The 16,841-nt window shown below is 39.9% G+C and overlaps 1 protein-coding gene across 1 annotated transcript; it reads left to right on the top strand.

The window, feature by feature from the left end:
- The first annotated feature begins 2,781 nt into the window (after window positions 1–2,781).
- LOC125300467 (dimethylaniline monooxygenase [N-oxide-forming] 2-like) lies at window positions 2,782–15,029 on the top strand. The gene is made up of 10 exons (XM_048252435.1): window positions 2,782–2,992; window positions 3,388–3,511; window positions 4,007–4,147; window positions 4,496–4,684; window positions 4,849–5,014; window positions 5,334–5,476; window positions 10,302–10,501; window positions 10,734–11,089; window positions 13,400–13,472; window positions 13,748–15,029. Exons 3-10 carry the CDS (start codon window positions 4,016–4,018, stop codon window positions 14,175–14,177), a joined length of 1,689 nt encoding a protein of 562 aa, XP_048108392.1. The 5' UTR covers window positions 2,782–2,992; window positions 3,388–3,511; window positions 4,007–4,015; the 3' UTR covers window positions 14,178–15,029.
- The last annotated feature ends 1,812 nt before the right edge of the window (window positions 15,030–16,841 follow it).

The following is a 16,841-nucleotide window of genomic DNA, read 5'->3' as shown; positions in this document are numbered from 1 at the left end:
CTCCCGTTTTTGGAAAGTTAAATGTTGACAGGTATGTACTATATTTATACTTCTTCAGACTAAATTGGTCCACTTTCAGTTTATAATAGTAAACTCTTAAGTACTGAGAACTGTACTGTAGGTAAATTAATGAAGATACTAGTTATATACTTCTACCACATCTTTTAGTTCATTATAGTATACTGTTTACTAATAGACTGCATTTATATTACTTATTTATAGACTAATACACACACCAATGGTGTAAGCTGCCATTCAGGGTGCCAACTGGAACACCGGGAGCACTTTTGGGGTTAAGTGTTGTGTCAGGAGGAGCTGGGCTAATATATATTTCTAGCCCAATTTCTCATGTTCATGATAGTATACTTAAAGTATATCCTTAGTAAAAATATAAGTTTACCGGAAGGGTAATATTAGAATCAGTTAAGTGAATGAATGAAATGACTGAAATTAAATGATGAAAGGACTCAGACAAAGGGTGAGTTAGAATCAAGAGACTTTGCTTTAATCTTGATTCACGGAAAATGGCAAACAGGAGATGGTAGAAAAAAACAAAGTATACAAAAATGCAGGAGGATCACCAGGACAAAAAGATACAAAAACGCTGTCGGGAACAGGAAATCCAAAAAACACAGAAGACAAATATTCAAAAACAGTTCATCAAAATCCAAAAGGTCAAAACTCAAAAGATCAGCACTTAACCGAAGCAAGGGAAAAATACTGGAGACACAAGAGTTCCGAGTCCGTACTGGTGAGGTGAGGCCAGACAGAGAATGAGCGGAAAGGGGCCCAGGGGCACAGGTGACAGTGATCAGGAGGCACGGTGACAGTGATCAGGAGGCACAGGTAACATGATCAGTAATCGGGGGAATTGGAGCAGTAAATGTGAGTGAAAGGAGAGTTCAGAGGGGGTGTGGCCAGTTGAGAACAGTCTCTGGCTAAGTACAAGTATATATACTTAGACTTTTCCATCAGTATAAGTATAAGTACCAAGTATACGCTAGATATACTTAAACCTTTAAGTATACTTATCAGTATAAGTGAGGTATAATGTATCTCTGATCAGTACACAAAAAGTAATCTATACGTAGTACCTATACTTAGTTCAAAATAAGTAGACCAACAGGACACTTCATGAACTTCTTTTTGCTAAGAGAAATCTAATCAAAAAAGTAATTAATTGGTAACACTTTACTTAATACTTACACTTTACTTCATAACACATTCATAGCAGCTGTCATAAACTGCACATAAAGAATTCATGACTGTTTCATGAGACATGACTCGCATTCATACCAAACCTTTCATGAATGTGGAAGACAGAACGACGAGAACTTCCAAAGTCAAAAGCAGCATTGCCGTTTTGGTCCAAACCTCTTACCTGATCACGTCACATCTGAGTCAATGGGCTACTCCAGTGCCAAAAAGACAGAACATGGTCAAGCAAATAATTTTTGTTTCATGAAAATGTATTTGTTTTATGATGTAACCTTTGCAGATGATTTCTCATCTTTTACTACTGGGAATGTCTAACCGTTCCAGGTTACACAAATACGGGTCAGTTGAATGTAGGCTAGTTTACCTTCCAGTGTTAAACTCAGTGATTACAAATACTTCACAACTTGTATAGTAAAGTGACATTCGATTTAGACTTCATAAGATATTCATGAAATATTTACAAAGGCTGGAGAGATTGAATTAATGGTATCCAGGTTACACAAATACGATGTTGGACTTTTATTTTGACAAGTTGTCGTTTTTCTGTCTTCCACATTCATGAAAGGTTTGGTATGAATGTTGAGTCAGAGTCATGTCTCATGAAACAGTCATGAATGCTTTATGTGCAGTTTATGACAGCTGCTATGAATGTGTTATGAACTCACCCGTCAAGTAAAGTGTTACCAAATAATTTATTCTTTGTTTCTTTGGTGATTACAAACCCAGTTCTTTGTCCAAACACCCCTTTAAGATTGCAACTTAATAAGATTATTGATTGTGTAAGCCCATGGTGCCAAAACTTTCTTACAATCTATTACATCCAAGCCCTGACATCTGATCTTGCCAGACTATTTCTTTTACCTTTAGTGCTGATGGGTTATTGTTCTCACTGCCCTTAAAATAATAATTCTGAGTTGAGTACAAAACACTTAAAAGGCTATCCAAGTGTTTGTGTGTGTGTTTGTATGTTTGTGTGTGTCTGTGTGTGTGTAACATAACACAAAGCAGTTCTTAAAATAATGACTTTAAACTCATTCTGATGCTAACATATAATTTGGAGAATAAAGTCTCTGGAACGCTTGATATGCACTATGTAATGTTAATCAGATCATGACCCCTTTAGTTGGTTTTTGTCTATAGCATACCATTTTAGCGCTAAAAGGTGTTGAATATTGATATCAATTCTTCCATGGTGTTTTCTTTTTTTATTTAAAGAAATCAAAATTGATGCAGCTACTCTGGTCTTATCAAGAGTAGGCCGAGGAAATATTTTCATGATTTAGAGAGACTTTCAGAATGTGCCTGTGATTATTCGCTGTCATGATATTTGGCTGTAATCCTTTGGCTCTGGTCTTACATTGAGCAATCCTTGGCAATGTCATCAACATTGCACTGAACATTTTGTTAAGGTCTATAATATTTAACAGCATTGGTTATATAACCCATTGCGAAGCTCAGGGGTTAACATGGCCATAGATAGTTTCAGCCCCTTTGTTTTTTACTCCACCCACTGTCACATATTGCCTTTTTTGCCCCACCTTAGTCCACTGGTTTTGGCTCAGCCCTGTTAGCGGTTACTTACAAAAACAAATCAAAAACTGTTAGCAGTTACTTACAGACTTATAAAAACAAAAACTGGGTCTGAATCCGCCACTGTAAAATCAACATGTCAGTACACAACATCTTCATGTGATCCAGGGGAGGATCCCTTCCTGTTTTGTAAGAGACTAACCACAACTTCTCCTAGGACCATCCCTGCTGGCTTCAGCTCAGTGTAAGTGAACATGTGGACACAGAGCATGCATACACAGTGAATACACCAAGAAAAAAGGAGCAGAGTTCTTTTCAGGTTAAATATGTGGTGCACCACTTTATTTAGATATTTTTGCATGATCACATTTTTCTGTATGAGTGACTGTTTAACATACTCAGTAATGTCTTGCCATGTTTTGGAAAGCTTAACGATATACTAACACCTTCCCCTTGATACATGTGTGCATGCTGAGAAAGCTGTACACACATATAAGTAAAGTATTAATCTCTTTATCTACACATCAACAACACCTGACCTACTTTACCAAGTCCCTCTCATCCTGTTTGATCCACCCCAGACAGCACAGAGTTCAAAGTTTACCTGGATCTGATCACCAGCAGTGTTTTATGCAACAGGTTCACTCCAGTCCCTACAGGAAGGTCTGCAACACACCTGCAGAACAACAGCCGTCAGCCTCCACAAGGAAACAGCCTCAATCAGGAACCAACCTGCTCTCAACACGGACGTCAGAATTGACAGGTGACAAGCAGGCACCTTACACATAGTAAAGTCTTGATTAGAATTTGTTGAGGCCAAGTAAATTCACTAACAAGGACTTATATAACACTTAAGATATGTATTACATCTAGCATGCAAATACTATATGTCAATGTTTTATTTTGAAATGAATGAAATCCCATCATATCTGCACTAGGCAAAATCCCCATGAATGAATGAAGTCCATTACCCCCAAAAAAAAAAAAAATTCTCCTAGTACCACCAACCTGGCTCTAGCTGCAAGATCACAACACACAACACATGGTTGGCACGATGTATTCACAACTGCCATGTTTGTGTTACAAACTAACCCCATACATTTCTATGGGAGGTGCTATGAGTTCTGTGTCTCCTCATTAGAAAGTATCTGCGTATAGATAAAGATTTATGGCAATACAGTGACACTTTTGCCACCCACATCAGCTGCACTCTATCTTTCTCCACTTCGACTAGTAGCTTATAATCATACTTATACAGACCTTCAGTATGGTGCGACGGGTGGCTGTGATTGGTGCTGGAAGTGGGGGCCTTGTGTCCATCAAGTGCTGCCTGGATGAGGGGCAAGAGCCTGTGTGCTTCGAGAGCAGCGATGACATCGGAGGACTGTGGAGGTTTAAGGTAAGGGGGATGCTTGGAGGGTCATTGTAAGATAATTGTCATTGGGAAACTTCCTAACTGGGTGGATGAACTAAGAGTACACAGGGCTAAGTACAGTATAGCAGGAATCAGATAATCTCATACACAAATGTATACAGTAGAACCAGGGGGAACCCTTCATTCTGACCCAGGTTTGTTAATTTTTGGCATACAGTAGCATCTCACATGAGGTTCTGTGAGACTGTGTGGAAGCAAAGCTTAGCACTATTTCCCCCAGTTCTGGACTCTCCATTTCAAATTCCAGGTCAAATGCTAAACATTTTGCATTACAGTTCATCACTGGCTAATGACAATCTCATGGGCTTGCAGGAGAGGCCTGAGCCGGAGCACTCCAGCATCTACCGTTCTCTGGTGTCCAACACCTCTAAGGAGATGATGTGCTTCAGTGACTTTCCCATGCCTGCTGACTACCCCAACTACCTGCACAATGCCCAGCTGCTCCAATACTACCAGCTCTATGCACAACACTTTGATCTCCTGAAATATATTCAGTTCCAGGTGCCAACCATCCCTCCATCTGTTTTTAAAATAGGTTTAAATTATGTATAGTTAATACCTATTTGGTATTAATTCATATATTTATTTGATGACTTCAAATGTTTGAATGGCAGTACAAAAACAAAGTTTATCTGTGGTGTGTGTGTGGGTGTGTGTGTGTGCAGACCACAGTACGCAGTGTGAGACAGAGGCCTGACCTCTCCTATTCAGGCCAATGGGAGGTTGTTACTGAGAACAGGGACGGTCTGGAGGAGAGCCATGTCTTTGATGGAGTGCTTGTGAGTTCAGGGCACTACACACACCCAGTGACCCCAATGGATAATATCAAAGGTACGGACGGCATTTCAAAACACACTGTAACAGTGAGTGTTTTTACATCTGAACCTCTTCAAAGGAGCTGTCTGTCTGAGATCAGTAATGCAGGAGCCTCAGAGATGGAGGAACAGTTTAAAATGAAATAAAAATCTGACAGGATAAAAAGAGGATAAATATTTTGTCTATTTATCAAAAGTTAACAAGCATGATGTAAATTGATTAGATACATTGAATGTGCAATCGTGGAATATGCAGTTGTCATACAGTTAAATGAAAACATTTAAACTGTTAATGATTATCAACTAATGCTGAAAGGTTATCCCATGTTTTTCAGGAGCAAAGACATTCCCAGGAAAATATTATCACAGTTGGGAATACAAGGACCCAGAACCATTCCGTGGGAAAAGAGTCGTGATTGTTGGAATTGGGAATTCTGGATGTGACATTGCTGTGGAAATTAGCAGAACCGCAGAGAAGGCATGATGCCCTGAAACACTCCTCTCCTCACCTCCTCCACCCTGCCCACACCTGTCCTTAAAATGTCACACATTACACATAAAATCATAAATGTCACACATTACACAAACTCATAAATGTCACACATTACACAAAATCATAAATGTCATATTATACATAATCTCAAATGTCACACATTATACCATTATAACAGTTATCTCATAAATGTCACACATTATACATAAACTCATAATGTCACACATTATACATAAACTCATATAAATCTCATTGACCGAAACGACTTGGCTCTCACAACACTGCCTGCCTCGTCTCTCCTGACTGAAAAAAAAGCTTGGCTTAGCTAGGGTAACCTTGTCACAAATACTTCAACGCAGAATGTCATGTTGCCTTATATAAAACAATATTTAGTGTCTTTACAATAATTTAGTAAGGCATACATGTAATGTAGCCTAAAACATAGAAAAACAAAATAACATCAATTACAAAGTTAATGTTAGCGTTCACGTTGCTAAACGGTTGACGTTAGCTGAGATAGCACACCAATCATCTTACCTTGGATATCGGTGATGTAGCCCTCCATGATGTAGTATCCAATTGCTATATCCTCTTAAAAGCACTGGTCTTGGGATCCGATTCCCCTCATCAGCCCACTTTTCAACATCCCCCTCATCAGCCCACTTTTCATCATCGTGAATGTTGATACAGAGTCAAGGCTTGTTGTCCAAGCCATTCTTCTTGTCCTTGACAAATTGTTACCATTAATGTTACTGTACAGTGCGCGGTACAGTGTAACAGAATGTAGTGCTACAACCTTAGCCTCGTTTTCGCTTCAGAACGTTAAAGTGAGACATGGGCGAATTAATGGAAATAAACCGCTCACTTTGTATCCTTAAAGTATTTTTTGATTGATTGATTTATGGATATAGAACACACAATGTAGATCCAAGGAATTACTGCCCAGGTGAAAAAAAAAAATCTATTAAAAATATACTTTTTAAAAGTGTACTAAGTACAGTGCGTTAGCCTGGGTGCCATTCCGAACTTAGTCCCGCCCACAACGTTTGAGGTCGGGAAGTTCTGACTAGAATTGAGTATGACTACGTCAGGCTAACAGTGCGTACTTTTTTCGTCAAATCCATGTGTAGTTAAAAGTATTCAATTATGTATTAAGTTCAACTTAAAATCTATTTGACTACACTTCAAGTGTAAATTGTATGCTAAAATGGAACAACTTTTTTCAAACTTTAAATGTTCTTAAGTACATTATACAAAGAGATTTTATGAGCATTCGGAACACAGTTGCAGTACAATTTTTTAACATCCCAAGTGTATTGGAAATGTACTTAAAAGGCATTACAATATAACTAATAGTAGTGTAGTAGTGTATTTTGAATACACTCTTATCCTCATTTCTATTCATTTAGCACGCCTCTGTAATATTATAAATTAACTTCAAATGTACTTCCTGACTACAATAAGTGCCTTGAAAGTTTGCAGTTATGTTAATAAAAGTATAGTCTTAAGATACTTTAAGCATTATAAAGGCATGCAATTTAAGTATAATATTAGTGTGATTTAAAATTGTATTAGTAAATTAGTACTCTCCTACCTATTCTGTTACATGACAAATTACACTTTAATTATGAGAAAAACATTTTATTGACAAGAATGAAAACAAAACATAATATTCATCCATAACAAAAGTAAAACATTTTTCTGAAAGTTATGGATCTCTTGAGCATATCTTTTTAAGTTGAATGTGGTAACGCGATAAAACATGCATTTGGGTGTATTATATTATTTCACATGCATAGATTTTTCAAGTGGCTGTTTGGATCGCTGGTCAGATTCCTCCTCGCTCGCAGCATTTTTTTCCATGCTAGGGGAGCAGTTTCCTCTGAGTGCGCACGCGCAGAGAGAATTTGCGCGCACGCATTTAATATCTACGTGTGTGAAAAAATATATATAATATAATACACCCGATCGCGCAAGTCCTTTTTGCCACTATTGTGTCGCGATACTCTACAGCCTCATTGGTAGACCATCAATTCAAAATGCAGATTTCATGAAAAACAAAAGTTGTTTACCCTCTTAGGTGAGAGAATTTGCCCTCTAAGCTTGAAATTGTTTACTGGACACCCAGCCTACAAGCCAACAACTTAACAGTCTAACATGGCTAAATTTGTAATGCATGATCATTTATTGCTTATTTGTTTGCAAAGTCTTCTGGCCCAGAAAGAAAACCATGGTGGTTACGGATCATGGCTGAGGAGGAAAGGTACAGCTGGTAGAGTTGTGCAGTGAGTGAACTTCCCTCCCAACACTGAGATGTGGTGGCAAAAGCTGTGGTAGCTAGCTTCCTTACTAGCACACCATCTTCCAGTCCAAGATGCATAAAGTTTTCGGTGGCAACCCAGGGCTGGACAGCAGTCAAATGCATTGACCTTGGTATTAGAGAATTTGTCTCTGTTGTCTGTGAACAGAAAGAAGATGGACAACATTTTACAAGATAAACAATATTTTACACAGAAATCCATTGGCAATGATGAGAGTAATACAGATTATCTGTACCTATTTGACATTTACTTTTTATGAGTCAAATTGGTATTGACACCATCTGTTTGCCATGCTGGTATGGGTAGACCTGGCCAGGTAGTCTTTCCTTAAAGCGTTGCACACCTTGGCACCGATATGAGTGCAACCACCCTGTTTTCTGCATTTGATTACCTTAGATTCCTTTGTTTCCAATAAAACCGTATTATCGTTTTCGGGTCAAATGGCATTTTAAATGGGAGTCGTAGGGGCACTAGCCTACTATTTTGATGTTCTGCCCCTACGACTCCCATTCAAAATGGCATTTGACCCAGAAACGACAATACAGTCAAGCTTAATGGTGGCGCTTTATGCTAAATTATGCTTTCAAATGAAAGTTTGACTCAGGTACATTCACAAAAAGACCCTAGGTTGCATTTTGGCTTGAGTTATGCTTTAATAGTAATGGGGCAAGGTCCTGGATGAAGAATATTTACCTTTTCTGCTGATTATTTGAGGCGTTCAGACATCTCGGTTTCAAAACTGTCCAGGAACACCTGTAAAAACATAGTTTAAACAGATTAAAACTAGGTAAATTACAAACACTACCATGAAATGAACTTGAATGCTCTGTCAAACACGAATAAAAAAATCTAAATCTATCGCATAAACCAAGGCATAAATATCAATCATGTAGCCTACTTCATAGCACTAACAGGTTTAATTCCCCCTCAAATATCAATGGTGGAAAAAAACGTTCTACTTCATAAAATGCATGTAATTTGTCCTGTAGACTCATTTTAAAAGATGTCTCCACGATTAAAGAGAAAAAACAGCTACAATGTCATTAACATGCCTAATGAATGTGAAGTGTGACTAGCCTAGCACCATCCTCCTTTCTGTGAGGTAGCCTACACCAGGGGTTCCCAATCTTTTCCACAACAAGGCCCCCAAATACTACTAGGTTCTGGCCAAGGACCCCCTTGATGTGTTATTAAACCCATCGACAATATTACGGCAAATGTAAAAATACATAGCTAATCCTAATAATTATTTTAGCCACAAGCACTTTGCGATGGAGCAGTGTGTAAAAATTGCATTTGGGGCTTTCTGCTAGAGAGCTATCACTTTACTATTACTCCCAGTCATTATCATGGAAAATATAATGTTCAGATATACAAATTATTAAAATGCCATTGTATAACAACCCTCATAGTAATAGGTATATTTTACATTTTTAAAATGTATTTAATTTGTTTCTTTTATTTTTCCTTCCAACTTGCTGAGGCCCCCCTGACACCCCCTCGCGGCCCCCACTTTGAAAACCACTGGCCTACACCGCACATAATATTAAAGAACATTGGTGAACTTTAGGCAAACGTTGCTTAATAAAGAACACACTTTCTTCCATCATAGTTTGTCTAACGTTAGTGCTAGCCAACGCTTGTCAATAATCCCACAAACACAAAGCAGGCTAATGTAGTTTTCTTCTTGATAGGGATCTGGGTCGACGTTTATGACGTTAACGTTAGCTAAATTAGCTAACGTGATCTGGCATTGCTAGCTTGTACTAGCAAGGATAAAAACAAACTCTTGAAAGATTGCTAAGCCATCAATTTAACTTCTCCAAAGACTACCGAAGGTCATAAAGAGTAAGCTACATCAGAATCATTTAACAATATGCTTTGGGACTCACCTGATAACGAATTACTTGGCACTTTAGATCCAACTGGCTTCAGCCCTTGTTATCTCACATGACGATCCTTCTGGCTCTGTAGGACCAACGTCTCTGGCATGACTAGAATTTATGGTATCTTTAATTTGGACAAAGCTGTAACCTTATACAGACCGTAAACGTATGCATTTTCTTGTCTCTACAGTCCATCTGTCTTGCAAATAAAGTTACAAGCATAGACTGTATATAACGTTAATGTTTGTTCACACCACGTTTTGCTCGAAAGGTGCACAGATCCCCCCACTCCATTTCAAATTCGAACAGCCATGTTATTGATCAACTGGACTGCTTATAAATTTAACTTTGAATATTGCACAATTAGTATATTTGATTTTAGTACACTGAAGTTGAACTTAATAACATCTACTTTGAAGTATACTTTCTAAAAGTACACATTAAACATACTTTACATGAAGTACAAAAAGTGTAAGCATACTTGCTTTATACTTAATATACTTTAATCATATTTCTAACACACTAAAGTATACTGCTTTTTTACCTGGATGGTTGCCTGTAAATCCACACAAAATCTTTACCATCTACTAACTGTTTTCACAGACTTTCCTAAGTACGAGAAAAGGTGGGTGGATTTTGGGACGGATGTCGGATAAAGGCCTCCCACTGGACATGCTGATGATCAACCGCTGGAGCCTCCTGATGCAACGGCTACTGCCAAAGGTGCTGCTAAACTGGGTTACTGAGAGAAGGCTCAACAACAAATATGACCATAGGCTGTACAGTCTGCAGCCAAAGCACAGGTAACATAGAAGACCAGCCCATCTGCAATAGTGCTTACAGTATCGGAACTAATTTAATATGGGGAAAGTTACTGTACACAATTTAGTTAGTACAGTATGAAAATGGCATCATTTTCTGATCTAAAACTCAAAAGAGGCTGCACAATTAGATCTAATACTAAAGAACGTCAGTCAAGACACAAACATACATCCTGCTGGCTTTTACAAAAACACCCCCTTTACACCACTGCAGGTTCTTTGACAGGCGCCCCATAGTAAACGATGATCTACCAGGGCGGATTCTTTACGGAGCCCTGGCCATGAAGTCCAACATGCTCGAGTTCCGAGGGTCATCCGTGGTGTTCGAGGACCAGTCAGTAGAGGAGAACATTGACGCGGTTGTTTTCTGCACTGGATACAGCCCAACGTTTTCCTTTCTGCCCTCGTCTCTAGTTACCGGTCGCCAGGGAGAGATCCGCCTATACAAGCACATGTTTCCCCCTTCGCTAGAGCGCCCTACGCTGGCTCTGTTGGGTCTTATTCAGACGTCCGGGCCAATCATGCCATGCATGGAGCTACAGGCTCGGTGGGCCACCAGAGCCATCGCAGGTACACACCCAAAGCGTTTGTTTGTTTGTTTGTACAGTACTTTGGTAAACTGTCGGTGATTATCAATATATTGTGCTATATAAATATATTGACATTGACATCAGCTTGTTTGCAACAGATTTGCATTGAAAATATGACCTTGCCACAGTGGCGAATCTAGACATTTTTAACAAGGGTGGCACTAGTGAGGCACTGATTAATTCAAGGGTGGCATGAGGCAAAACATCCAGATAAACAGAAACAGGCTCAAGATGTGCAATTAGCACAAATACATTAGGGAAACCAGCACCAAACACCATACTCATAAATTGAAGGACAAAAAAAAAAACACAAATACCTTACTTTCACATAAAATTTCTTTGTATTTGAATAAAATGCAAATACAAATAACCAAACATACTTAAGTTAATTATCTAAGTTGTCTGTCACTGGGCTATGCTGTGCTAAAACAAATTACATCATGGGGATATTAAAATGTATTCTATTCTATTCTATTAAATGAAACAAATATACTCATCCAAGACATTTTCCCCCACAATAACGTATATGACCATCTATTTTTGTAGCTGTTAAAATAATTTGACCTGTTTTTTGTCTATTTGTTTACTTCTTATTATTGATATTTAATATTCTATTGATATATTATTAAATTATTACTATTTTGATTAATATTGAGGATCATATTGGCCTATGAGGGTCCAGGGGTGCTGTTAAACATACCATTTTAATGCAGTTTGGGAGGGACAGAAATACCTTAATTCATTGAGTGCCAAAAATGTAATATTATGTTTTTCCTTCCCATGCATTGAGTGCCAAAAACGTAATATTACGTTTTTAGCTCTTTTTTTCTAAATTACGAAACTAGACACTCTAACACACCTTATATGTGATTTTGGGAACTCTGTGATGAATGGAAATGAAATATCTGACGATCGAAAACTCATGAAAACGCTCTAGCTGTTGGCAGGGATGGGCAAAAATACATCAATGTATTTTAAAATAAAATATCAAATATACCCTAATTTTAAATTTATCAAAATAAACTTTAAAATACATAGCCACACCATGTATCAAAATCAACTGTAGTTTTCTATTTTGAAAGTACCAAAATACTTTCGTTGATAGTATTTTGTGAGAGGTGGTGCTGATCATATTACGGGTTCCCCCCGGGAAAATATTGAAATTCTGGCTGTTAAATACACCCTTTTAACGCAGTTTGGAAGGGGCATACAAACTTTAACAGAGCAAGCAGGGCCTGTTTTCTGTCTGACTCAGGTGACGTGAACGTTGGCTACCTGCATGATAAGGTTTTCACTTTACTGCTGCTTGACACTACCTTGCATGGAGACATATTTCACGTTAACAGTGGAGATGTTAGCAAAACTATAGCATTTGGTAAGATTGTGCAGTTATCCGGTTCCGTTTTTTTTTATTTTATATAAATCAGAGGGCCCCCATTGGCTCAGGGCCCCTGTGCACGTGCACACTTGGCAGAAGCCATGATCTATCCCTGAGACCAGCAATCTACTTGTCGAGGAGGTTCATCTTTTCAGAAACGCTGCAGATCATAGACAGAGAAAGCTCTGGGAACAGAACGCAGGAATGATTTTGTTGTCACACGCTACTATGGAAAATTAACTTTATAAAGAAAAAAAAAGAAAAAAGTATGCCAGATAGCCAGCCTTTAAAGCAAAAGTGGAATGTGCGCAATGTTTCATTTATCCCTCCTGATCGGGACGAATAAAACAGGCATGGGGGACGAAAGAAACATACAGTTTAGCCTAAGCTATGTAAACTTCCCATAATTTCAATATTTTACAACAAATGCTTGACTGGTTGAATGGTCATATATGTCATCAGAATATCGCTACCTGTAGCCTAGATGCAACGAGTGTTTATGAGTAAGCTTGATGAACCATAAATGAAAAGTTTTCTTAACATTACATTAGGACATTGTCATTAAATGCTTTTACAAAAGTATGGGCCTATAGCCTACAGTTAACTCTTAATGACATAACAAACGTCAATCGTGGCAATCGTGTTTGCCACTTACATTTCTGACGTCTGACACTTCAAACTGCTGCAAGTGCATCAAGAAAGGTCCCGCCTTAGACCATGTTAATGGCCAATCGTAGGATTTGGGGGTGGCACCTGGGGTGGCCAATCGAATCTCAAGGGTGGCCTGTGCCACCTGGAGCCACCCCTCTGGCTCCGCCCCTGCCTTGCCATGATAGGAACAAGAGAGAGAAAAGGTGTACTTTATGTGTCTGTGAGTATGCTTTGTGACTTCACATTTCAATTGTTTTCAAGGGTTAAGCCAAGTTCCTTCTGAGAGGAAAATGAATGAGGTCATTGATGCTGAGATGCAGAGATACACTGAAAGGTAGATAACAGACATATAAGAATATGAATGTCAGAAATACATTTTTACATTTTTAAAAAATGTATTCATTTAGCAGACACTTTTATCCAAAGCGACTTATGGACATATGTTCATTGTACTACAAAGGCCATTGTCCTTGGAGCAACTTGGGGTTAAGTGCCTTGCTAAAGCCCAAAACTCTTCTGGCTACTGCATGCTAGTCCAGCTCCTTAACCACCGCCCCTGAAATAATACTCATAATAATATTTTGATTCTTGTTTAACTCTCTTCTATAGTTATCCCAGCCATGCTACTGTCCAGGTGCAGTACATTCCTTACCTGGATGATCTAGCACAGGAAGTAGGCGCGAGACCCAACTTCCTCTCCCTGCTCTTCCGGGATCCCAGTCTTTCTCTGAAAGTTCTGCTGGGTCCATGCACACCATACCAGTTCCGGCTGTTTGGGCCGGGTCAGTGGAAAGGGGCCCGGCAGGCCATCTGTACCCAGTGGGACCGGGTGACCCAACCCATGAGGACAAGGCCGGTGCCCAGACTAAACCCTTCTTCAATGTCGGGCTGGTGGTTGGCCCTCTCTAGTGGACTCACGGTGGTGCTTGCCATCCTGGCATTTCAGATCAAACTCCCAGACCTCTTTGATAACCTGTCAGAAGCCTTTGGTGGGGTGCTTGACGATCTGTGGAAGGATGGGATAGCACCCGTAGTTTAGAGCAAAGATTTATTAGAGACAAGACTCTGTTCACACTGTTCATAACGTTCATTCAATTCCACACTTTCACTTTTGTTATCTCCTGAATTATTCTTGAAAGAGTAACAATAATATGCAATCATCACATTAAATATCAGTTATTGTCTGACACAAAGAATGAAGACCTACATTTTATGATGTTGCCCAAGTTCACAAACTTCACAAATGATCAAATGGTGTTCTTATAAAGGATGGTGTGGAAAGTCCAGCTGCTTACTCTACGTCTATTTCAGTGAAAATTGAGAAGTAGTGTAATGTTTGAATGTGTCTTGTCTAGGTGCTTACTATGGGTCTCACATGTCAATGACAATTCTATCAGAAAGACTCGGGAAGCATGACATGAGGTTTACAATATTTAATTGAAGTTAACAATGTTATATCCTTAAAGATAACTTAGAGATAATAAATGGAATTATTAAGAGTCTTTGGCGTAGGCCCCGTCCTCAGTCCAGGACCCGAAGCGTGGAGACCCTCGCGGATCCTGCCGGGTGAATATGGCAGGGGAGGAGCCTACCCCCAAAGAGAGAGATGGGAAAGGCCTACCCGAGGGTAGACGTGAGGCTGGGACACTTCCTGGAATAAAGCATAATCAAAGAGAACATTAATATGAGACAAATCCTTCGTTAATAGTAAAGTGATTCATGAAAGGAAATGAAACTGAGAACAGATGATAGAAAAAGTGTACTCTCTTGCGGGTAGACATAACCAGCATGGTCTGCAGCGATTGCAGCGAGTCGGGGAGCTGCACGAGCTCAGAGCTTTCGGAAGCTCGGTTCTTGCACGGTAAGATGTAATGCAATGTGGTGCAAATCCCCGTGGAAAGTGCTTAATGATCGTTCGGTTCGATAACGATTGATGATTGCGATTTGATGATGCGATTCGAGTCGACTGTCGAGTCGAGTTGCGTATGTATATGATGAGTGAAGTGGGGTGATGGAAGGATAAAGGAAATTAACTGTTGTGACGTGATTACCCAAGGTTTTGCTTGCAGAAGCTAGACCAAGGGCGGCGGTGCGTAGTGACTAGAATGTATTAACGCTTTATTCTGTGCCTAAAGTGCCGGCTGTGCGTAGTGACTGAAGAAGAGTGGCTCGGGTCCATCGTAATTAATATAATGCTTTAGCCGAGCCGAATAACCACCACCAGACCTTTGCAAGGAAGTTTACCTTATTTGACACTTGCGAGAGCTATTTGCGCATCTAGAAGGGCTTGATCCTGAGGTCTTATATAGGACTCGTAAGCCGACGAAGACCATCTTCCGAGCAACTTGATAGAGGATGCAGGTAATCCTAGAGCGGCTGCTGACGTTGCAGCGCCGATGCGAAAGGAGTGGCCGGTATATTGGGAGGTTGAGAGCCCGCAGCTACCGACCACTGTAGACAAGTGGATCCTGAACCATTGCTTAGACATAGATGACCCAGAAGGTAGAAGAAAGAGTGGTGAATTGGGAGAAGTGTGAGGGCGAAGTTTAAGATAGTAGGACATGGAAGTATAGGGACAGAAAGAGTTATTTACTTTAGAAACTCTTAAACTGACACCAGAACCTGAGGTGTCCGTTTTAGAATGTTTCAGAAATACATTATAGAAGTGGGAGGAGAAGAGGATGGCTGAGAAAGCCAGATCCTGAGAAGGGTTAAAAACCTGGCTGTCAGAGCAAAATTCCCCGGGGCGCATGAACCCATAGAAAGCCATGAGGAACGCGGCTTCGAGGAGTGAATTGATATAGGGAGTGAAAAGAGAGCCTTCCCGTAATTTAGACACCAAAAGACGTAATAAGTGAGGGGTTAAAGGCAGGCGTTTATCAGGGACTGAGAGAGTGGATTTAGCAAGACCTTTGAGAAGCCAGCGAACAGAAGGTACAGAAAATAAGCTAGAAAAGTTAGGGTCATGGCATTTGGCATAGAATTGTATCCCTGCTAACATTCTTCTAATTGTAGGAATTTTAAGACGACGTGATTCGGAACTGTAAACGATGAAAGCGCAAATAGTAGTAATAAGAACAGGAAACAAGGGTAATTGGAGTGAGCCGCAGAAAATAGTGAACCAAGACCATGCCGATTTATAAGCTTTTAGTGTATTTGGGGCTACCCCTTTTTCCATGTAAACTCTAGCTGACGCTAGGAGAGAATCCAAATCGACGTTCAGTCCAGAATTAGGTCTGTGAACGCTGGGCATGGTGTCGGCTCCGGTTTGGCTGTTGGGCATCGCCGCCTGAACTCCTGAAAACGAGAACGAGACAGCGCATCAGCAAGTACATTGCAATAACCAGGAATATGTTCTGCGTTAATGATGAAATTATGCATCACAGATTGCCATGTTAGACGTCTAAGTAGTGGCATGATAATGGCAGATGAAGACCTTCCTTTATTTATCATGCCGACGACTGCCGCGTTATCGCAATGAAGAGTTATGTGTTTGCGAGACCAAGAGCCACCCCATAAAACACTCGCAACCACAACGGGGTAGAGCTCATGAAGAGCAGAAGAGGCAGATCCAAGGGCAAAGGCAGAGAACTCGGCTGGCCATTTCTCTGCGAACCATTGCCCTTGGAAGACCCCCCCAAAGCCCACTGAAGGAGCCGCGTCCGTAAACAAATCGAGGGAAGCGGAAGATTCAGGGACTTCG

Source organism: Alosa alosa, chromosome 9, assembly GCF_017589495.1.
Source record: "Alosa alosa isolate M-15738 ecotype Scorff River chromosome 9, AALO_Geno_1.1, whole genome shotgun sequence".
Taxonomy (NCBI): Eukaryota; Metazoa; Chordata; class Actinopteri; order Clupeiformes; family Clupeidae; genus Alosa; species Alosa alosa.
The sequence above is the reverse complement of the archived record's forward strand: the minus strand, read 5'-3'. Positions and strand labels throughout refer to the sequence as shown.

What these genes read in the sequence shown, in the direction of transcription:
- LOC125300467 (XM_048252435.1), top strand. Translation starts at nt 4,016, where the DNA reads ATGGTGCGACGGGTGGCTGTGATTGGTGCTGGAAGTGGGGGCCTTGTG. An exon ending in TGAAATATATTCAGTTCCAG is followed by an intron (nt 4,685 to 4,848) that starts GTGCCAACCATC and finishes GTGTGTGTGCAG; the next exon opens with ACCACAGTACGCAGTGTGAG. An exon ending in ATGCAGAGATACACTGAAAG is followed by an intron (nt 13,473 to 13,747) that starts GTAGATAACAGA and finishes TCTCTTCTATAG; the next exon opens with TTATCCCAGCCATGCTACTG.